The sequence below is a fragment of the Mus musculus genome, chromosome 16, assembly GCF_000001635.26.
Source record: "Mus musculus strain C57BL/6J chromosome 16, GRCm38.p6 C57BL/6J".
In the NCBI taxonomy this organism is placed as follows: Eukaryota; Metazoa; Chordata; class Mammalia; order Rodentia; family Muridae; genus Mus; species Mus musculus.
This window is the reverse complement of record NC_000082.6, coordinates 63754276-63778700: the sequence shown is the minus strand read 5'-3', so window position 1 is coordinate 63778700 and position 24425 is coordinate 63754276. Positions and strand designations below refer to the sequence as shown.

The 24425-nt window shown below is 35.2% G+C and overlaps 1 protein-coding gene across 2 annotated transcripts in view; it reads left to right on the top strand.

The window, feature by feature from the left end:
• Epha3 (Eph receptor A3) overlaps window positions 1-24425 on the top strand; it is a 320644-nt gene that overhangs the window by 85475 nt on the left and 210744 nt on the right. For both annotated transcript variants that reach the window (NM_001362452.1, NM_010140.4), the window contains exon 3: window positions 5131-5791. In NM_001362452.1, the coding sequence (NP_001349381.1) occupies window positions 5131-5791 (661 nt within the window). The remainder of the gene's footprint in view (window positions 1-5130; window positions 5792-24425) is intronic.

Below are 24425 nucleotides of genomic sequence, written 5' to 3'. Positions count from 1 at the left end.
TCTATTTTCTAGAAAATGTTAAGGAGATCTCCCAGGAAGAAGTTGCAGAATGATTTCTCAAGCACAGGGAATCGGAAGAGTGTTGTGGTTACAGAGATCTGGATCATGAAAGATAAGGAATTCTATCTGAGCGCTTCAGCTAAATAATACAGATATTGAATATGGTTCTGGAAAGCAGGCTAAACATCCCTATTGACAATTTAGAGAATTTAAGAAAATATTGTGATTTTTTCATGCTTTCATCTGGATAAGGCGATTTACTCCCTTCTTTCGATTTGTTGTAAGATAATGAAGGGATGAAAAATATGCCTAAAACTGCAAATTCTATATGTCACTTCTATGTGTTACCCGTATACTTTCTTCATGTTTGCCTTAGGAGAATCACTATCTGGTGTAGTATTTTTGCTATTTGTGGGTCTGTACATTATTTCCGAGGGGAGGGACGTGTGCTCAAGCTGGACATTCTTTACATTGATAAAGCATATACTTCCAAAAAGAGGTTTAGATGGTGATGCTGGCATTGCAGATGTTAAGGAAATAATATTTCTTTAGAGATTATAATTCTGCCATTGCTTTTCCTCAGTTCTTGCCAGCTAGAGACTCTGGCTTTGTAAATGGTTGGAGATGGCAGCCCACCATCACTTACAGGCAATTAGGTCTTCATTACAAATTAATGAAGTGGTAATTGCTCCCTGCAACCTTCCCGGTGAAAAGCATGCTGGTTTTGTTTGCATTATCTTCAGGCAATTCATAATTCTGTTTTCAAGAACTTGTGAGAGCTTGCCAAATTAAACTACAATAAGAATTTCATAATTAAAGTCATATTTTACATCAAATTATGAAAATCTCTGCAGAATATGCTGTTTGAAGTTTAGCCACATATGGCTTATCGTAAAAGAGATTTGCAAAGGATTCATTGATCAAAGTAAACATTCCTTTATTATTATGAGGAACATTATATTTAAAAATGGGAAGCCAATTGATTTTTTTTCTCAATTCACAATGGCATGATCTAACTGTCCATAAAACATAGAATGCATTCAGAGCGGCATTACTATTCAGTATACAACACTATCACAAAACACTCATATCTGACACCAGACAATTTTGGAACACCTAGGGCAGGCATTTTCCCTTCTAAAATGAACCCAATGCTTTAAGTTTCCTTTAACTGTGAGTTTATAGCTATAGATACTTTGGCATTTCCTCTGAAAAGATTGCTATACAATACCTACATGCAATGAATGTTTGTAAATGTCCTCGGAGATTATTTTTAGTTACAGTAAGAGTTGGAGGGTGGTTTGGTGTTTATGTTTCTCTTGGTATCACACAAATCGTCTTCCTGTACCAAACAATAAGATCTGGGGATAAAGGTTCTATGTGCGTACCACCTCAACTTCTCCTTTCTCCATGAGTTGTGTAGGTCTTATCAGCAATGGAGTTTTGCCATCATCCGTATATGGAAAGCAGCCTATAGTCTTGACAGCTAAGTCTTTCTGTCAGGTGTTTTACAGGGAGCCCCTTTAGCCAACAACTCAATTAGATGAAATCAGGTCCCTGTATTGGAAGCATTCTTTGGTGACTAACTGGAGCTCTATCCCCCTAATTGGTGACATCATTTATATTATTCTTGTTTATGTATAGGTTTTAGGAATCTTCTACTGTACTAGATTTTCATACTACCCCCCAAACGACCCTTAACTGGAGCTGTGCTCCCATATGCACTACTTGATCCCTTCTTTCCTGCCCTTCTCCATTATATCTTTTCATTTCAGTCTTCCCTCAGTCCATCCACAAATGTATGTTCAATTTTCCTTTCCTGGGGAGATCTGTTTATCCCCAGACATTTATACCTAACTTCTATGGTTCTACAAATTGTGGCTTGGTTACCATTGACTTAACAGTCCATGTCCACAAGTAAGCAAATACATACCATATTTGTCTTCCTGGGTCTGGGTTACCTCACTCAGGATGATTTTTCTCTAGCTCTATCCATTTATCTTCAAATTTCAAGATTTTAAAATTTTAATGCCTGAATGTAAATTACCAATTATTACCCAATTTTCTTCACTCATTTCTTTTTCTTTTGAGGGAAAACTAGATTGTTCTGATTCTAGGCTATTACGAATACAGCAGCAGTGAACATAGTTGAGCAAGTGTCCTTGTGGTAGAATCAAGCATCCTTTGGGTATATGCCCAAGAGTAGTACAACTGAATCTTGAGGTAGAGCAACCCTCATCTTCCTGAGGAACCACACCGTTGACTTCCATGGTGGCCATAGAAGATAGAACTTCACCAGTAATGAATAAGAATTTCCCTTACTCCATATCCTCACCAAGATGAAGTGTCATTTGCTTTATTTATCTTAGCCATTCTAATAATAGGTGTAACATGATATCTCAAGGTAGTTTTTATTTGGATTTCCCAGGTGTTGACCATTTTAAAAAAAAAATCATTATCAGCAACCTGAGTCTCCTTTTAAGCATTCTGTTTATATCTGTGGCCCATTTTCCTTATGAGCATTCTCTGTTTATATCTATGGCCCATTTTCAAATTGGTTTATTTGTTTTCCTGACTTCTAGCATTTTAGTCGTTTATACATTTTTGGATATCAGTCCTCTAATGAATATGTAGTTAGTTAAAACCTTTTCCCTTCTGTAGGTTTATCCAAATGACAGTGTTCTGTGCCATACAGAAGTTTCACAGATTCATAAAGTCCCACTAAATAATCATTAATCTTAATGTCTATGCTAATGTTGTTCTGTTCACAAAGTTTTTCCTGTGCCAGTGAATTCACTTTCTTTTCTATTAGGTTCAGTGCACTTTGTTTCTTGTTGAGATCTTTGATCCATTTGGAATTGAGTTTAGTTCAGGGTGGTATGTATATATCTATTTGGATTCTTCTCCATGAAGCCATTCTGTTTGACCAGCATCATTTGCTGAAGATGCGGTCTTCTTTCTGGTGTGTATTTCAGGTTTTCGTCAGTGGATTTATGTCTGAGTCTTCTGTGTGTTTCCACTGATTGAAGTGTCTGTCTTTCGACAAATACTGTGTTTTCACATGTTTAGTTAGGGTTATCCAAAGTCATTTTATAGTATTTGAGGCCATTGTGAAAGCTGCTGTTGCTCTGATTTAGTTCTAACTCCATTTGTATATAGAAAGGCTACTGAATGTTGTGAGTTAATTTTGTATCCAGCTACGGTGTTGAGAGTATTTTATTTTCTATTAGATATTTTCTTCATTTACATTTCAAATGCTATCCCCAAAGCCCCCTATACCCTTCCCCCACTCTGCTCCCCAACCCACCAACTCTACTTCCAGGCCCTGGCATTCCCCTGTACTTGGGCATATGATCATCGCAAGGCCAAGGGCCTCTCCTCCCATTGATGGCCAACTAGTTCATCCTCTGTTACATATGCAACTAGAGACACAGTTCTGGGGGCTACTGGTTAGTTCATATTGTTGTTCCACCTATAGGGTTGCAGACCCCTTTAGCTCCTTGGTTACTTTCTCTAGCTCCTTCATTAGAGGCCCTGTGTTCTATCCAATAGATGACTGTGAGCATCCACCTCTGTATTTGCTAGGCACTGGCATAGCCTCACAAGAGATAGCTATATCAGGGTCCTGTCAGCAAAATCATTCTGGTATATGCAATAGTATCTGGGTTTGGTGGTTGTATATGGAATGGATCCCTGGGTGGAGCAGTCTCTGAATGGTCCTTTCTTCCTTCTCAGCTCTGAACTTTGTCTCTGTAACTCCTTCCATGGGTATTTTGTTCCCTATTCTAAGATTGAATGAAGTATCCACACTTTGGTGTTCCTTCTTGAGTTTCATGTGTTTTGCAAATTGTATCTTGGATATTCTAAGTTTCTGGGCTAATATCCACTTATCAGTGAGTGCATATCATGTGAGTTCTTTTGTGATTGGGTTACACCATTCAGGATGACATCCTCCAGATCCATCCATTTGCCTAAGAATTTCATGAAGTCATTGTTTTTAATTGCTGAGTAGTACTCCATTGTGTAAATGTACCACATTTTCTGTATCCATTCCTCTGTTGAGGAACATCTGGGTTCTTTCCAGCTTCTGGCTATTATATAATAAAATTTCACCAGACAACTCCTAAACCTGATAAATAGCTTCAGTGAAGTAGCTGGATATAAAATTAACTTAAACAAATCAGTGTCCTTTTTCTACACAAAGGAAAAGCAGGCTGAGAGAGTGTTTTTCAGCTATACAAGTTTCCACTTGTTTTCTTCAAGTCACCTACTAATACTATCCTATCATCTGAAAATTAAATAAAGATATTTTGCTTCTTCCCTTGTATCCTTTTGATCTTTACAGGATTTTTAAAAATATTTTGTTGTGAGTGTTTCTGTGTGTGTGTGTTTGTGTGTTTATATGTGTGTGTGTGTGTGTGTGTGTGTTTTGAAAGAGAATTTTAAGAACAAATTATAATGAACACCATTAGGATTGATCTCAAAAATTTAAAAGAGTCTTTAACTTTTTTTTCTCATTCAGAAAACCAAATAAGGGACTTTGCACATTTTTGACAAGACTTTGTCATGAAAACATATTCTTGTAGTTTCTTGCTCATGAATTATGTCTTTATATATTACATGAAAATTAATTTACAATTAATTTCTCAGTAGTTTTTCCAACGGAGTATTACAAATATGAATAGCTAAAAATTTAGTAATTCTACTTTAGAGCTAAAAGTCTAAATTTATCTTAGAAAAATTGATCAATTAAATTTATAAATAAATTGTAGCAAAACTATGATTGACTCGCTGGTCATCATTCATTCCAGGTTTTAATGTTGAGATGTTCAACTTCACATAATTACTTATCCCTTGGTCCTATCCTAAATTTCTAGAACCTTGCAGTGCAAGACAAATGTATGCATTCAATCATGAACTACTTTGTGTCACTGATTTCAAGAAATCCTGCCAATTATAAACACACCCTAGATGGCTAGGAGTAGATTCATAGATCTCTACAAGAACACCATAGAAATCCCATCTTGTTTATGCTGTATCTCTTATGATGCTTTGGATCTCATCCTGTGTTGGGCATCATTCCACTTACATCACTAATTTTGCCTCTCTCTTTTTGCTTTGACACTTCAGTGGGAAGAGATCAGTGGTGTTGATGAACATTACACACCAATCAGGACTTACCAGGTGTGCAATGTCATGGATCACAGCCAAAATAATTGGCTGAGGACAAACTGGGTACCCAGAAACTCAGCTCAGAAGATCTATGTGGAGCTAAAGTTCACACTGCGGGACTGTAACAGCATTCCATTGGTTTTGGGGACTTGCAAGGAGACCTTTAACCTGTACTACATGGAGTCTGATGATGATCATGGCGTCAAATTCCGAGAGCATCAGTTCACGAAGATTGACACCATTGCCGCTGATGAAAGTTTCACTCAGATGGATCTCGGGGATCGCATTCTGAAACTCAACACTGAGATTAGAGAAGTGGGACCAGTCAACAAAAAGGGGTTTTATTTGGCCTTTCAAGATGTTGGTGCTTGTGTTGCCTTGGTGTCTGTGAGAGTGTACTTCAAAAAGTGCCCGTTTACAGTGAAGAATCTGGCTATGTTTCCAGACACAGTGCCCATGGACTCCCAGTCTTTGGTGGAGGTTAGGGGCTCTTGTGTCAATAATTCCAAAGAGGAGGACCCTCCCAGGATGTACTGCAGCACAGAAGGGGAATGGCTGGTCCCCATTGGCAAATGCACTTGCAATGCTGGGTATGAAGAACGAGGTTTCATATGCCAAGGTAAGAGCATTCTCCTTTCTTTATAGTTGAACTTGTCTCCTGTGAGTTGATTTATTATGACGTAGTGGAAATAATTTAACCTGAACTGATCTTACTTGACAGCACAACATGGCTCTGAATGAGTAGTCAATTCATATGCTACATTACTCCATTGATGTGTTGATTCATGATCTGTTGTGAAATATTAATGAGTATAACTCTTGAGGTCTATGCTACATCCTGGAGAGGTGTCATATGTGGTTTTTCTATTCATTGTATATTAATTAATTTATTTAGTTTGGAGGATGCACACATACCGTGGTATATTAGTGTTAAATGTATTAAGACAGTTTAAGGAAGTGAGAGCTCCTGTTAAGATTTGGGTCCTGGGTATCAAACTCAGGCAACTTTATATAGACTGAGCCATCTTCCTGCCATGAGATGTTATTTTTGAAGTTTGCTTGCTAGCTAATGATTGATGTTGGTCTAACTGCAGCAATTGAAGTGGAATACATGTGCTTGCCTTAGAGGGTGAAAAGATATTTGGCACTCAGATAATCTAATTATAACAGAGTTAGATATTATGGTAAATATAACTGGCTTCATTTATCTCAATAATGTTTACTTAATATTTATAGCATATGGTCTGTTCTTCAGTTGGCTACTAAAGGATGCTTAAACACTTTAAGAAAATCGTTTTATTTAAAAATCCAGGGCTAATGTATTTGTATTTGCTTTTGTGGTGTTATTGTTTGTTGTTGTTGTTTGGGTGGGGAGAGAATACAGAGTTCCTTGGGTTGGGAGGCAGGAAGAATCTGGGGAGTTGTGGGAGGGAAAATATAATCAATAAATATTCTATGAAAAAACTGAGTAAAAATATTTTTTAAATTTTTAAATTGTAAAAAGATTATCTGACCCCAATATTTTACTTTTCAATTATGTTAGATTCCCTGAGCTTATATAATGTGTAGTTAATGCTTTAAATAATATTAGAAAACATGAATTCTGTCATCAGTTTGAGTGTGGTTTTTTTTTAAATCTGTGTATATAATGTAAAATTACCTAAAATGGTTTTCATATGAAATTATATGTATATCAGACATGTAAGATTATAATCCTATTCCATTTAAATTTTCAATATGTAATTAGGTAAAGTTTTTAATACTAGAATATGCTGAAAGTACTAATTATATTGAGGGCTACTAATATATAGGAGAATATTAGTGCACAGTCATGTGGCCTTTGCTCATTTTCACACTTCCATGTGCTAGTAGACCCTGTACAGAGAAAAGCCTGTAATTCAACTTATGGATATTCAGTAATCAGTATTCAGAAGTCCATGTGAAGAAATGATGTTACCCAGGTCTCAGTAAGACAAACTAGTGCTCTTAACCACTGAGCTATTCTTCTAGCCCCTGTTTTAATGTTGAAACTCACATCTTATTTTGAATCCAGTGTGTCCTTTATTTTTGTTTGAAATTCATAGCTTCTCTTTAAACCTTAGTGCAGTTGCTTTGAAATTGAGATAGGTAAATAAAGGAATTGCACCCAAAGACTAAGGTTTCAATGTTAGCCATCCTGCTTTCATTTTTGTCTAATGGTAACAGAGAAGGAGAAATACAAGTATATTCATTTTTTGGGTATAGTTGAAGGAAATAAGCCCCCAAGGCATTTGCATAAAGCAAAAAGGAATCTACTGCAAGCCTGATATGCATTGTGTATTTCATTTTTTGTTTTCAGAATTTTAAGAATGAATTGTTACTTAAAATATCATTTTTAGATTGAGGATTTAGCTCAATGGTAGAGTACTTGCCTAGCAAGCACAAGGTTTGGTCCTCATCTCTGGAAAAAAAAAGAATAAAAGATAATTTTTGGATCTAAGTGGCAACTAATAAAATCTGGATTTATATATTGCCAAGAATCTTACACTTGTGAAACAGTCTGTGAAATGCAATCCAGTAAGTGTTTGTCACTCTATTTATTTTATATTTTATTTATTAGTGCAAAATAATAATATGCCAGACACAGGGGAATGTAGATAAATAAATAATCATATATAAGACTGTACAATTGAATCTACATTCCAGGAGGTCACAGACCACTCAGATTTAGAGTAAAAGCCAGAACAAAAATATATTCTGTCCTGTGTACAATGAGTCTTGACAATATAGTAGCAGAAGAGATTCATAGTAAAGAATTCAGAACTAAGTATAAAAATGGATAATTGTGGCTTTGTGTTGTTTTTAGAGTCATTCTTATTTGTTTACAAACTATTGGAATAGGGAGAATAACGTGTTGCCTGTAGTAAATATTACCTATTCCGAAAGAGAGAGTTCCCATGTTCTATTACGTCATTTTACTGTAATCACCAAGACCTACAGCAGACACATGAGAATGGTTTTATGTTAGTCCCTGTCACAGAATGGCTTTTAGAAAGATTCAAATTTCATTTCTAGTCAATTTCCTAATGTAACTAATGTAATATGCCAATTATTTTTCTAATCTAGACAGTTAATTAGGATACTTAATGTTAAGTGATCTGAATAACAAGAATGTGGCAGGGCAATTACATCCATATAAAGGTTTTGTTTTCCACAAACACATTCATTAATTTTGAATAGAACCAGAAGAACAATCTCCAGAGGCAAAATTCTGAGTATAGGATTTTTAGTGTACATAGTTTATATTTTTACGACAATACAGTTTTTATGTGCTATTAAGCATTATTAAACAGTATCATTTTAACCATGGGTTTGAATCAACCTTTATTGAGTCATTAAGATGTGCCAACTTGCAGATTGAACATTAGAAATTAAATGACAAGTATCATCATTGATAAAATAATCTTTTTGGACTTCAAAAATGTATATGTTGGGGCTGGAGAAATGGCTCAGTAATTTAGAGTACTTGCTGCTCTTGCAGAGTTTGTTTCCTTGCACCTGTGATGTACAGTATGTATGAGCACAGTACCAGGTTGTTCAAATTCCTCTTTCAGTCTCTGGATGCACATGTGGGGTGCACACACACACACACACACACACACACACACAAACACACTCACATATAGACTCATAAAATTAAAATGTATATGCATTTGCCTTGTCTTTAAAAATGTCCATCACTGCCAATGAGAGAAAATAGAGTTTTAACACATTAAAAACACAAATTAAATATAGTTCACTGTTGCCCTTACATCCCTAATCCCTGGTCTCTGCAGCTCAGTCCAGGCTAGTGGTATGAGTATGAGGTCTGCCAAAGTTACTGTGTGTTTCACATTAGATTGGGCTGTGGGATGAAATCTTGTCTCAAGTTTTAAAGAAGACAATACAAACTCAATTTGCAAAGACTCTGGAAAATGATCTATTTGCTCTACTGTAGAAAGAGGTATTGGTGAAGGAGAAAAGTTACAAGATACTAAAACTCTCCACAGTAAGATTCAGTGTTATGTTGCTGATCTTCCTTCTCTTTTTCCCTTATTGTTGAAAATTTGAAAAAAAGATTCTTTTCTCATCCAATGTATCCTAATTATAGTTACCCTTCCCTCTGCTCCACCCAGTTCCTTCCCATCGCATCTCCCCTTTGAATCAATTCCCTTTGTGTCTCTCATTAGAAAAGAGCTTTCTTGTTTCATATCCTATCCTTGTTCTTTTGTGAGGGTCCAAAAGATGAAGTCCAGGAAAGCTGAGGAAATCATGCACCTTTATAGTTCAGTGATCATTCAGAGGCAAAGAATAAGATAGGAAGAAAATATTGGCAATAAAAGAAACTTTTCTTTCTTTCTTTCTTTCTTTCTTTCTTTCTTTCTTTCTTTCTTTCTTTCTTTCTTTCTTTCTTTCTTCCTTCCTTCCTTCCTTCCTTCCTTCCTTTCTTTCTTTCTTCCTTTCTTTCTTTCTTCTATAGATTTTCCCCTACCCTCTGACTGTTCCACTTCCCATACCTCCTCCCCACCTCCTGTTTCCATGAGGATGTTCCCACCACCCACCCAACCAGACCTCCAAACTCCCTGAGGCCTCCAGTCTCTTCTCAATAGTTACTTTCCAAGCACAGAACGAAACAGAAAATTTGTACTCCAGACAATAACAAACATGTATTACATTTAATGAGGGGAATAGATGACTGTAAGGAGGACCAGCCTCAGCATAGACTGGTGAGGAGTAAGAAGAGGATGAGTAACGAAGGTAATAATTCATGCATCAACTTGGCTTCACAAAAAGTCTTCTAGAGTACCTGCTCTGCTCAAGTCGGCCAGGGCTCACATTTAACAGAAGAACCATTGCATCTGTTTTCATTTGCAATGGGTAAAATTGAAGTCTTGTCTGGACGATATTCTAGTATACGATAAAGCACTGCCTCAGTTATCCTACTTCTCACACGGATTGGCTTAACACCAATCGGCACTACAAACTAATAAAAATAAATGAGTATCGAAAGAAAAAAATGAATAAATAAAAATTAAAATAAATGAATTTAAAAGTCCTAAGTATAAAATAATTTTGTAAAGCAATATCATCTTGTTTTTCTTGCATCATTTAGTTACAAATTACAGTTCTATGTCAGCATATGTCTTCACCAGCTTTTGGTCAATATTGCAATTTTGCATTGATTCCAAGAAAACACTATGGTCCTTTTGTCCATTTCTAAAAATCCCTGCTATTGAATTGTATTATCTGTTTCTGTTTTGTTTTGAAAAAGAAAAAAAAAAAGAGTATGGTGACAGATTTTTTTTTAATATGGTCAGTTAATTGCATTTGAGGCCGATACCAGGAGGTTACTATAAATAAACACTCCTGCTAATACAAAGTTTGTGTACCAAATATCTTAATAATTTCTCAGAGGCATCTGTTGCTCCGTGCTTTATCTGCAAGCTCATTGTAGAATGTTAACTTTGTTCCATGATGTTACATTAGATGCTTAATAGAAAAGTGTGTTTGATATAATATTCCAAGTCAGCTACACTTTTTTATGGCTATTCAAAATTATTTTCTTTGCTGATGACTTAAGATACCATCTTTCCCTCTTGACTCTTTTCTATACCAGCTCAGAAACTCTTAGAGCAGCTGTCAGGTTTCAAGTAACTGGGTGATTTAAGGATTCATTTTGCTGATTAGAGGAAACACGAAAGTAAAGACTCCACTGGCGTATTTTTAGTGCTTTTTGAGTCTATGCGCACTGCCATCGGCACCGTCTAGAACTTCAAAATGCTTTGATACTTGAAAAAATTATGAAAAAAATGCCTTCTTATCATTTCCATAGAGGAATATCCTTAAGGAGAAAGACTATAAATATCTTTTTTGACACTGTTCACAGAATCTAGCAGAGACTGAGTAGATTCTCAATTGCAAAATGATTGGATGAAAATAACTGTGTTTTCTGTCAACTAAACAGTATTACTATGCAAGTCCTCAAGAGAACTTAGTTCATATCAATTATCTTGAATCTTCTAGGATATTCCTAAATGTATACAAATAAAAGCATGAGCTTTATGTATTTTTGAAAGGAGCACTTTATCTATTAGGCCAGATAGATGCACAATTAGTAAAATCTAGAGTCATCTAAGCCCTATTAAATAATAACAGATAGATTGTATGAAGGAATAATGGTATTTCAAATATTTTTTCTTTTGTATGTTTTGATGAGTGTTTTATTCTCTACAAAAATTAATCACTGCTAAATTTATGTCCATATAAAATGAAGAACTAGTGTCTTGAAAACTCTTAATCTTTGAAACTTTTTTCATTTTGTTTACACAGTTCCCACTTACAGCATTGATTCTTCCTATAATTTTTAACATGGGAATTAACTTATTTAGAACTAACAGCTTTAACTTGAATTATTTAGATTATTCCTATGCTTAAGATGAAAGCTCCCTGTTTTTACTTTGTCTTTAATATTTACATAACCATAATTTTTCAAGTCAGTGAATTTATTTTTGCTATTAATAACTAATAGTATAAATAATTTTTCAATGAATAACAAATTAAACAGATATATTATGTCAGCTCAGTAATAGCTATAACTTGATTTTACTTAGGATCATATGCCTTCGTACAAATTTATATAAACATTTATTGGAACATTAACTTGAAGCTTAAACTTCAGCGAGCTAGTCTTTGTGGTTAGGCTTGTATTTGATTGTTCTAGTTAGTAAAAGGTTCTTGTCACCAGCAAGTGTGTGAGAAATATGACTTGCTAATTTTGGAAAAAAACAGTTTAGTAATCTGATTCCCCATCCACAAATGAAAAGACTATATGACTAATGTATATCTTGCTTTTCTTACTATATAACATCCAGCAGTATGTTAAAGATCCACATCATCATAGTCACCTATCACCATCTCTGAAACACATTAGCCTTCCTTTCTTCATTCCTCATTTCATGACTTGAATAAGATAATTCCCACTTGGTATTCTTTTTGTTAGCTTTCAGTGGTCTTTAGAAGCTAAATATTATCAATGTATTCATTTAGTTAAACATTTATTATCACCCCATCATTATCCATTTTTTATCAAAGAGCATGGTTTTCCTTCCTGAAGAGTTTTCATTTATGACAGTGGAGGTTGCGTAATGGTATAGCTTATGAGTAGCATAGGCTACTGTTTTAATCAAAGGATCCTGAGTTCATCCCAGAGAAAAGGAGAAGATGAGAGAGAGAGAGAGAGAGAGAGAGAGAGAGAGAGAGAGAGAGAGAGAATAGAAAAAAGACAGAGGGAGACAGAGAGACAGACAAAGAGTCAGAGACAAAAAAGACAGACAGAGAGAGACAGAGAAAGAAAAATAGAGCTCATTTTAGCCCTATAAAAAATAGTCTACTCAATCCTGGACAAATTTTTTTCTGCTCTTAATTTTTAAAGATGTTTTTTTAAAAATTTATTCCCTAAAATTTCATATAATATATCTAAATCATCTCCACTTCCTGAATTTTTCCAGCCCACCCCACATATCTCTTTGCCATCTTCATATTATTTTTGTTAGTTTTTCTCCTTCTTCTTGTAAACATCAGTCACTTGGGAATCTTCCCAAATACTCTTTGACCCACTGCCATTTTTGCATAGCATGAGCCTTTTCATGAAATTATTCCAAATATTCCATAAATTTATAGATGGACATTTTAATTATCCATTCAGAAACAGATTTGAAATAACACAATATTATTTTTTAAAATAAGCCAGTACTTATAAAACTGTGATTAAAATATGTTTTAATGTTCAAGATAATGTTCAAAACCACTAATCCTGTTTTTAAAGCATGCTTCTGTCATGATGTGTGCTTTTGAAAGGGTTGGTTGGACACAATGTCCTTGCTTTGAAGCAATCATACAACTCAGAAATCAAGAAGGAAAGGACACATATATTGAAGGCATCGACTCGACTGTGGGAGAAAGCCTTACCTTGTTTAGTATACTCTATGTGTACAGTCAGAATCCCTTGCATACTGTAAAAATAGTGGAAAAACTGAAAGTTATGGGAAGTATGTGACAGGTGATCTCATATGAATAACTATGTGATGTTACAGGAAATATTCAATCACATTATGGCTCAGTGCTACCTAGAAAGTAATTGAGGTAAAAACTTTTCAAATAGAGAATATTAGCAGAAGGGAGACTATTTGATTTATGATTTCTTATGGTATCATGATTTATTTTTTGAGTCTGGCTAACGACAAACAATATAAATTTCACCCATATAGGTGTTTGCCTAAGATATTAGAAAGATCTGTGTGTTCTGTCTTCTTTATAAACTACAAATCATAGTTTTAAAGTAGTCAGAGATAATTTAATTGCAAACATATGTATGAGGTACAACCATGGTTAGACTTGGGGAAGTGAATCTTGATCTAATTATTCAAATACTCCATACTAATCAGGGATTAGCAATGTGCACTACAAATAATCTTAAAATTTGGTGGAGTTCTACAAATGTTAGGAACATTAAGCAGTGCGTTTGAAACGTTTTCATTTAGTTCTATAGTCTGTCTCTCTCATTCTTTCTCTCTGCGCCTGTCTGTCGGTCTGCCTGTTTCTCTCTGTGCGTGCTTGTGTGTGAGTTCTGTGTGTCTGTGCTTGTGTTTGTGAATGTGTGCGTGCTTCTGTGAGCTTGTGTGGGAACCCAATGATGCAAGAGAACAAATTGTAGAAGTTGCTTCTCTCTGACCACGATGTGGGGTCCAGCAACAGCGCTTGGTTCATGGGGTTTGGCAGCAGTCACTTTCTCTGAGCTGTCTCTTAGAGCTGCTCTTAAACACATTCTAACTCAGAATCAGAACTAAATAGCTGTTATTTTAGGCAAATATGGATTTCTCATTGTGTATCGATTACCTTTAACTACATAATGATATAAACTCAGAGATAAAAGTGATAATGTAATTCTTTTTTTATTCCAACCTGGAAATGATTCTAAAGGTCTCTATATAAGTATTTTCCAGAGGTCTACCATAAGACACAGAAATGTCTTATGAAATAAATGTAGGGCAATACTTTTTTTTTTTGAGGAAACCAAGCTCCTGTCCTGTCATTGTCATCACTGTCTTCTCCTCTTTTATTAGAATCACTGCTACTATGGTTACTATTACTAATATGTAAAATTCTCAGAGCTTTCGGATGCTCTTTCTGTTCCAGGATTCAAAGGTGCAAATAGTAATTGAAATCAACATTGGCCAGCAAATGTGTGTCCTTTGGGAAGCATTTCATTTGAGTCATGAACCAACCATCCACGAACAGTATTCTCTGTGGGCAAACTACATGATGAAAAATCCCTTCAGTTTAGAAGTACTTGAAAGAAATTGTTTTCCATTATATAACTTCCATTTATTGCCAAAGGAGGTCAAAATATTGTTTTATAAAACACTCTCTGGATATTTGTTAGGTATAAACTCATCTATTATGTGTTTTACCTCTCCAAGAAAAAGTATTTCAGATGTCAGATAGTGGCTATGTTAAGCATATAAAAATAGGTATCTTAATGAATGCATTATCTCATAGTTCATGGAGGTGCCACAGTACCTTACCATTAAACCCACTCTAATGGCAGCAAGCCTTGAAATTTCTTTGTTTTATCTTAATCTATTTTACATGAGCAGCCTTCCTTAGTTCTCATTTGCTGCATGTCAGTATTTCTAAGTATGTTTTGTTAAATGTATGCCCTGCTTGGCTTCTGCAAAGGACATATGGATTTTATTTGTTGCCATTCCTAACTATTCAAAGGTTATAAAGGATCAAATATTCTAAATCATAAAGATTAAGTATTCTAAATCATGAAGAAGAGAGCGAATACTCTTATGAAACTCTTGAAACAATTATAAACACGGGTTAATAAATACATGTTCCAATTTATTGAGGTTTAAAAATCCACTTTTTCCAAAGTAAGGGAAATCAAACAATGTGTGGATCACGTGGGAACCATTGTCGTTTTCTCCTTTTCAGGTTCTTGGATTCCATGAAACGTGTTGGTAAATGTTCCCCAAAGGTTGCTTTTGTGCATCCTGTTTGACCAAATGCTTTCACCTTGGTTCCTGTGGTTTCTCCTCCAAAATTCCGCATGTATTTAGAGTTTTGACAACCCTTCATTAGTTACAGGGTAGAGTGTATAAGAGCTAATGGGGGTTAATCTTACAGCTGTGGCAGCTGGCGCTGAACATTAATAGAGAACAATTGTCACTAGAAGGGTAACGTTTGATAGCATTTGGTAAGTGTGTTTTTCAAGAGCCACTTGGAGAGTGTGAGAAGCTAAGAAAGGCAATGTGCATGCTCTTCTTCTTCTTCTTCTTCTTCTTCTTCTTCTTCTTCTTCTTCTTCTTCTTCTTCTTCTTCTTCTTCTTCTTCTTCTTCTTCTTCTATGACTCATCTTCCAGGGAGTGGACAAAACATCTTCAGTTTGCAGGCAGCTCTGTATTCAATGAGGGATGCATGACTTAGGAACATGTCATTAAAAAATTAAATTTGATCATATTTTTATTGCCAGCAGTGCAGAGTGGAGCCGTTGATCTTCCATCAGAAACACAATCACATATTCAGTTTTTCATCAGACACATCTGTGAGAGGAGACCTGTGCATCTCAATAAAGAGTAACCATAGAACTCAGAACAACCACATCAGATACAGACTTTTGTATCGTAGAACAGTCAAGGACTAATATGGAGATGGCTTAGTGTGTAAGAGTGCTTATTATGAATATATGGGGACCTGGCTTCAAATCCCAGCACCCACTCATAAATCCTGACCTGCCAAATGCACCTGTAACCTTAGTGTTACAGGAATGAAAGCAGGAGATCAGAGCTCAAGAGACACTCTCAAACGAATAAGGAGGAGGTGGGGGAAAAACAGATGTCTTAATCAGTGTTTGCTTAGTGTGAAAAGTCACCATGACCATGGCAACGCTTACAAGAAGAAAGCATTTAATTCTGGCTTCCTTACACTTTCAGCAGTGTAGTCCCTAATCCTCATACAGGAAGTTTAGTGGGCAGCAGGACACAGCAGCACACAAGGAGACATGATTACAAAGAGGTCAACATTAGTATGTGAAGGCTACAGGAAGAGAGAGACCCTGACCTGGAATGGGCTTTTGAAACCTTAAAGACTAGCTTCCACAAGGTCATAAATACTAATCCCTTCCAGTGGTGCCACTTGGTGATGACTAAGAGTCTGTGACCCTATGCGGCCATTCTTATTCCAATTACCAAAATAACCAATGTTTTTCTTTGTCTTCTAAATTTGCATATCCAAACACTTGTGTACATGCACCATCCCATATACTACAAATACTCACATAAACTTCATATGCATACATACACATAGGTAGATAGATAGATAGATAGATAGATAGATAGATAGATAGATAGATAAAGAGAGTAATGAGTTCAGCAGTGCATCAGACTACCACCTAATCTTTTTACTTAAAATACTTCCTTTACTCTTCAACTTTTAAATATATATTTTATAGTAATATAAATTCCCACTCTGGACTGTGGGAAGCCTGTCTTAAAAATGAAATGTATAATAACATAAAAATGTCCATTTATATTATGTATCACTAATACAAATGCCATTGATCCTCAACGAAAAGCCTTATAAGGTAAACATCATTAACCACAATTTGTCAGAGTAGGACTTAGAGGATATACTAATTTGTCTTGGGTCACAGTGGGTATTTATACATGACTCTAGAACCCTACACTTTCAGTTCATAATTTATTGTATTTAATGAATTTTAATCAAGTTGCCATAGTATGAAAATGTCCAAGTTCTTGCTATCAAAAAACTTAGTAGCTATTTGGTTGCTAAGAATTGAGAAACAAAATACATTACTAATGGTTTGTTAAGGAGGCCAGAGCTTCATAGTCATTAACACTAACCCCTTTCTTTAATATGTAATTAGGTAAGACATCAACACAAAAAAGATTTCACCGGGTATAGTCTGGCTTCTAGTTTCTGGGCATGTGGAACTGAGTCACGCCTCTAATTACCTCTGCTTCTGTTTCCATTGCCCCTGCTGTTGCTGAGGACATGATTGATGGGAGATGATGGGGAATGAGGAACCAGCCTTCAGAAGACACTTGCTATGTGCCCAGTGTTTACGCATGCACAATATGCCTCATAATGAGCTTGACAGATCTCCAAGTGGCAGATTGGGAATGGGTTCTAGAGATGGCTGACATATCTGTTACAATCTCTGTTGTTATTGTCGTTAGTTGTTATTGGCTCATAAAAACTATTTTATGGAAGAATATCTATCTATCTTTCTATCTATCTATCTATCTATCTATCTATCTATCTATCTATCTATATGTAAGTAGATATGCACACGTGCACATAGGTAAATATGAAAATAGACATAAAATATGCATATATAACAAAGTATATGTACGGTTTTATATATTAAGCTTAAATGCTAAATATGTTCCATACATATAACACTTATCTTTGTATGCTTAGTATATATGCATATATGTCATTAAATTTGTTCTTATACACATACTTTACATCCTTTGACAAAATGCTGAAATCTGTACTAAAATATCAAAGTGAACTTCAGATGAGATTACGCTAATTCTTCCATTCCTCCATTGTTTTGTATCAGTTTTGGGTGGGGCACCATATGAACCCCAGTGAAAGTAATGCATGTAGCTTCCAAAATTTATTGGGATAGCATGTGCTAGTAATTATCTCAAGTTTTAGGTATAGCACGGTTGCTCAACACATACTTAACTTCTCAAGTTACTAGTGGGTTCATCAAAAGGACCATGTGTAGCTATGTTTCTTTGAAAATATGGATGGATCACAATCTTCTATCTTGCTATGAAAACTATCCCAAACTTTTTATCTCACCAGAAGTTGAGGGCAGATTAATTGACAATTTTTTTTGGTTATACTTGTGACACTCCTTTAAACGTTGATATCCAAGTAAGGAAGTGTTTATCAAGCATCTCTGTCAGGCTATACAGTGCTGTTGGGAAGCATCCTACTTCAAATGCAAGTCTGGGTAAGGATGGCAGGTGGTTTAAGGTGTTCGTGCTTCAGTGGAGAGCTGCTTGGAAAGTGAAGCTGGAAATAAAAGCTGACTCTGCTCTTTATTAGCTTGACAGTTATTAGTGATGAAAGGGAAATGAAAACATCCATTGACTTGCTCTTTATTAAGCACAGTAGGTAAAGCAGATGAACACTTGAAAGCTCATTGAGCTGCCATCACGAAATTTAAACATCCTTCTTACTGGCTAGGGGCCAAGGTCATGCTGTAAACTCTATGTGAGGGTCACAGTTTCACAGGAGTTGTCAGAACTTGTGGAGAAAGACACTTTTTGTGCATTCTCCAGTAAAAGACTAAGACTTACCCAGCAGGGTCCATGGTATTAAAACTTGTTTGGGGTATTAAACATATATTAAAATGAAAAACAAGGCAATCTAAAGATTCCTTAGCATAGACTAATGGTATCCTGAATCTTGATATATATTGTTTACAATAAATAATTAAAGTACTTTATAACTACAGATATATTTGTTTTTGTTATTGGTTTTACATTTCTTTACCTAGTGTATATTGTAATAGTAAGAGTCCAAAGGAAACTATCAAATAAGATAACAACATATGGTTCTAAATATGAATGTTTTTAGAGATAAAAACACAATCTGTTATTGTTACAGATGTCGCTGTTTCAAGATAAGATCCTGTTATATCTATTACATGATACATTTATTAATTAAAAAATAAATTAAAATATATAATACAAAATTGGAGAGTATCTCATGTGGATATTTATAGATAGTTTATTATCAATATGTTATTACTAATTTGTGTACTATATGAATATTTAAAAGAAAACATGAATTGTAAGTGTCATTTTTTATGGAAGCATAGTGTTGTCATAGAAGGTCCTGTCACTAGTTCCAGCCTCACCTCCAGATATTTCAGTAACATAGTGTTGTTCCTTCCTAGAGAAATCATTTTCCCCCATATTCATTCAAAAATCTCACTTAAGAAAAGAGACAAATAATCTGCTACAAGAGTCATTCTTCTTTAATAGAAATTTAAACTTTTGAGACCTTCAAACCAGATATTTTGAAGTAACAAGAAAATGATTAAGCAGATTCAACTAAACTATTGAAAGCGTTGTCTCATGGGAGTTAATCTTTTTACAAAGTCTATATAGAGAAATTGATGGGATGATGGGATGAAGGATGACCTTTGTATTCATTTCTGGAGACAGAATGAGAGTGGTGATGCTATTCACTGATACCAAGGCCACTATGAACTAAGCTTTGTTACTGTTGCTGTTCTATTGTTGAGACAATGTTCCATACAGTCTTCTACTTCTGAATGAACCAAAAGCATTCCAGGATTACAAAGTGGACAAAGCAAAGTAAAATTATTCACTACTGTGACCTTGAATTATTTGTGCATGCTTAAAGAATATCTGGCCTGCTTAACAAAATCATTATATGCTATCCTCTACAATGTCTTCATCACAGAAACAAAGACGAGATATTTCAGTGCTGTAGCCAGGGTCAGTTTGGTAAATCCAAAAACATCTATTTTTGTCATGACTCTAAACTTTTCCAAACAGTTACAAATTACATATCCTTGTGGGTTAATTTCCTCACACATAAATTGGAGAACACTAAAAATTCTGTCTGCTTCGTTCTCTCCACCCCCCTACCCCTGAGGGGGAAGTCAAAAACAAGATGCATGCAAGGTTTACAACACATCCTGGCACATAGACTTAATGAGGATTGACTTGTGTTATAACAAGACTAAGTTCTCTGATAGGGCAAAGTCAGCTGTCTGAAAAGATCATTTTCCCTAGATTTTCCTGAAATAAACAGTCAAGGACTTTACCCTCCAGTAGTAAACTAAAATACATTTAACTAAACTGTACACAATTTATATTATATTATATACTATTTCTGTAAATATAAATTGAGAGATCTTCTGTTTTAAACATATTTAGAACTTCAACTGACCCATGGTTGAAGTTTTTTTTTTTTTTTTCAAAATCAAATCACTTTACTTGGTATGGACATTGGTTTTGATGGTCTGTCTACTATGGTTCAAGGTTGTTTGTTTTAAAACGTTGCAAATCATACCATTCTGAGTTCTTCATACTTTCCGAACTATTTTTCTAAGCTCTGACTTTTTTAACTAACAGAATAATATCAGTTTATATTCAGTATCAGATGCCTCATATTCTACAAATATCAATAAACTTGAAACTCCTGCATAATAGCCAAGAGTCAATCACATTTAAATATCCCCCCATGCATTCTATTGTATAAGACTGTAAGTTTATTGGGAAGTGTGTGTGTCTGTGTGTATCTGACAATGTGCACATGTGTAGGTCAAGAAGCAGCTAGTAAAGCTAACAATCATAGAAGATTATAATGAAGCAGAGAGATAAGCAGAGACAAGAAAATATATGCAAATACATATATAGGAACATGTGTATGTATATGTGTATGTATATGTGTATGTGTATGTATATGACATAATAGGCTTGGTTCAAAATAGTTAAGAGAACCCACCGCTATACTCAGGAGTCTATGATATTTTTATATCAGTGTTCTTTCTGCTCTATAATGTAATTTTTTGCATATCAAGTTATTCATATTTGCAGTACCTTAGATATTATTTCTAAGTATTCTTCTTTACACTGAAAAATGTTGCTCCCCACATTACGAAACACAGTGTGGCTACCAATGTTAAATTTGTTTTCAATAAATTGTTTCAAATTGTCCTTGATAGAACAGTCATAGCCTCTTTCAGTAATTCTGAAAATGACCTTAGTTTTAGAGGTAGTCTTGCTTCGAGAGCAAAGATATAAACTTTAGGGATCAATTCCAGGAATTCTGATTCCTCACTTATCAGTCATAATGTCTTTCATATGTGTTTCTTAAGTAAATATTAAGTTGTAGTTAGGAACTTATACATCACTAAATAATGATTGATAAGTCACTGTTCAGTATGTAAAGTCATCACACTGATTTAAACCCTAGAATTCAGAACAAAGTTTTTTTCGTGTCTAGAGACCAGTCATTCATGAATAAGTAGTGAATCTTATTTGTGTAGGAAAATGGATTCATCCTTTTCCCTATGATTTCAAGAATCCTGATGTTATTCTTATTTATTTTAACTCTTCAGGAAAATTTACTGTAGGAATTCATAGTGGGGATATCCCAGAACATGATGGCTATTATTTGGGGCAGTTTATTTTTAATGTCCCATGTCCAAGAATGACTAACTCTTGTTTAAGCTGAAAAGGTCAAATGACTTAAGCTTCCAACAATTTATTTAGCAAATTTCACATTTGCTTTCAGCACTGTGGTTCCTTTCACAAAGTACGAATATGTTCGTTCGGTCTGTAAGCAAAGTGAATTTACAAGGTTAATTATAGTGTATTCTGCATAGCACAGTCATTTTGTTCAAAGTTCAATATTATGTTTGGCGTGTGTGATAGCATTGCAAAGTGGATTTGCTGTGACTTTGACTTTGCTATTCTTAGTTAGAAATGACTGTTCTTTTAGACATATTCCCCAGATAAAATGTCCACTGAGAGTAACTTAAATAATAAAAACAATGAAATTTCTGCTGAGAATAGTTTCAGTGGTTGGTTGACATTCACGGACAGAGTGTGTATATATGGACATGTGTATTTAGTGGTATGCTGTATTAGAAAAGAAAGCAGAGTATTGAAGGTGCAAACTTGCCTGGAATGTTTTGAAAACAAATTTAGAATATAGACATTTAAAAGCCTGTTGATACAATTAGCTAAGTGTCACATCTACAAACGCATCTTAACATGTACAATGCATCTGTCATTCATTATCTTAGGGAAGAAATAGTGAAAAGCCAAACAATATTATATTGATTTAAGTGAAAAATTGTATGCAAAATAACGAGGCATAACACTGACAAGCTAAATACTTTATGTGATCATAAGATTAGGAATCAGATTTTGTTATACATAATTTTTAATATCTATTAATTTCAGTATACTAAATAGAGTATTGTTTATGTTACAATGTTTGTGAAGAGTGGTTTGGGTTCTCAAGATACTTAAAATCTGGTGGAAGATTAATTCATAAAATCTGTTTTCTATGCACTGATAATTTATCCATGACCATGATATACTTTTAATTAAACTCAGTGAATCACACACGAAAAGAAAATATGAAAGTAGGGAAGTAACAAATTTGGAAGATAGTGGGTTTGGGTGGAAGAAAGGCAGATACCCGAAGTAATAGTTCATAGAGATAGAGATAGAGATAGAGATAGAGATAGAGATAGAGATAGAGATAGAGATAGAGAGAGATAGATAGACAGACAGACATATAGACATATAGATGTATAGATATATGAAACTCTGAACTCATTTACAGATCTGGACCATCCACTTTATTTCATCAAGGAAGAGTTAAAAAGCCACCCAAACTAGTTAAATGAGCCCAAGATACAAAAGCTAATAGGTAGTGTATTCCAACTAGAGAGTGGGATCTCAGGAAAAGTGATAGGTTTCTCAAATAGGATAAATATTAAGGTGATATTTTGCTGAATAAAATAACTCTTGAATAGAAGGGCTGCATGTTCATCTTCAATGCACACTTAAGATCTTCTTCCTTTTTCATCTTCTTCTCCTTCTCCTCCTACTTTTCCTCTTCTTCTTTTGCTACAGGTCCTCCTCTTCCTCTTCCTCCTCCTTCGCTCTTCTCTTCTACTTCTGTCTCCTCCATCTCCTCCTCCTCTGCTTCTTGAGATTAATATAGTTTCATTACTCTCTTCCTTATCCTCTCTGAACCCACTGGAATACTTCTCCTCAGTATCCTTCAATTCCATGACCTTTTAATTTTTTTTAATCTAGTTGTCATTTCATTATTTCCTCCTAGAGGACAGAGGAAGTGTTATCTGAGCCTCTTCACAGGAAAGAAGAAGACTTTCATGTCACAGTGAAAAAGAGGCAAACAAGTTAGAGTGACCCTACTGTTCATAGTAAAGTGACATATTTCAGTTTACGGTTCAATCCCCAGCAACCACACACTTTAATAGGATTTTAGAGAATAAAGTGGTAGATGTTCATGCCATATCTAGGGATCCACCCCATAATCAGCTTCCAAATGCTGACACCATTGCATACACTAGCAAGATTTTGCTGAAAGGACCCAGATATAGCTGTCTCTTGAGAGACTATGCCAGGGCCTAGCAAACACAGAAGTGGATGCTCACAGTCAGCTATTGGATGGATCACAGGGTCCCCAATGGAGGAACTAGAGAAAGTACCCAAGGAGCTAAAGGGACCTGCAACCCTATAGATGGAACAACATTATGAACTAACCAGTACCCCGGAGCTCTTGACTCTAGCTGCATATGTATCAAAAGATGGCCTAGTCGGCCATCAATGGAAAGAGAGGCCCATTGGACACACAAACTTTATATGCCCCAGTACAGGGGAACGCCAGGGCCAAAAAAATGGGAATGGGTGAGTAGGGAAGTGGGGGGGAGGGTATGGGGGACTTTTGGGATAGCATTGGAAATGTAATTGAGGAAAATACGTAATAAATAAAAAAAGATATGTTTCTTTGAGAATTATATGTTAAAAAATAAAAATAAAGTATCTGGAAGTTGGACAAAGAAGACCCATTTCTGGCTAGATTTAAGGAATGGCAAACTTGGAGAATAGGAGTCCATTTTTATAGCAGGTATCTGTTAAATAGGATACACAAGAGTATGAAGAAACAAAACAAATTTATATTAAAAATAAAAGTAGGATAGCAAGCACTTCAAATAAACTTAATAGATAGAGTAGGATGTTTCATTTGGTAATTTTCATATTAAATAAAAGATAGATTGTTTGGTGACTGCTGACTTTCAAATATGAAGTCTTACCACCTCAAGAATCATGTTCTGGCTCTGTTCCTCAGGTGGTCACATTAATAGTCACTTAACTGTATTTAGAGCATGAGAACTGTGACATAGTCCTTGCAGGACTCCACTGCTGGGTTCAGAGTGGGAGACTGTCTTTAGGATGAGAGAGAACAGGAGGAAAGAACCTGATTGTTGGAACTGCATCTGCATGGATGTGCTGTTGAAAGGTGTGTCTTGTCCCTTCCTGTCCCTTTCTTTTTGCTTCCTGTCTGAATTAGGTGAGCTGCCTTTCTTTAGTGTATATTCCCCATCC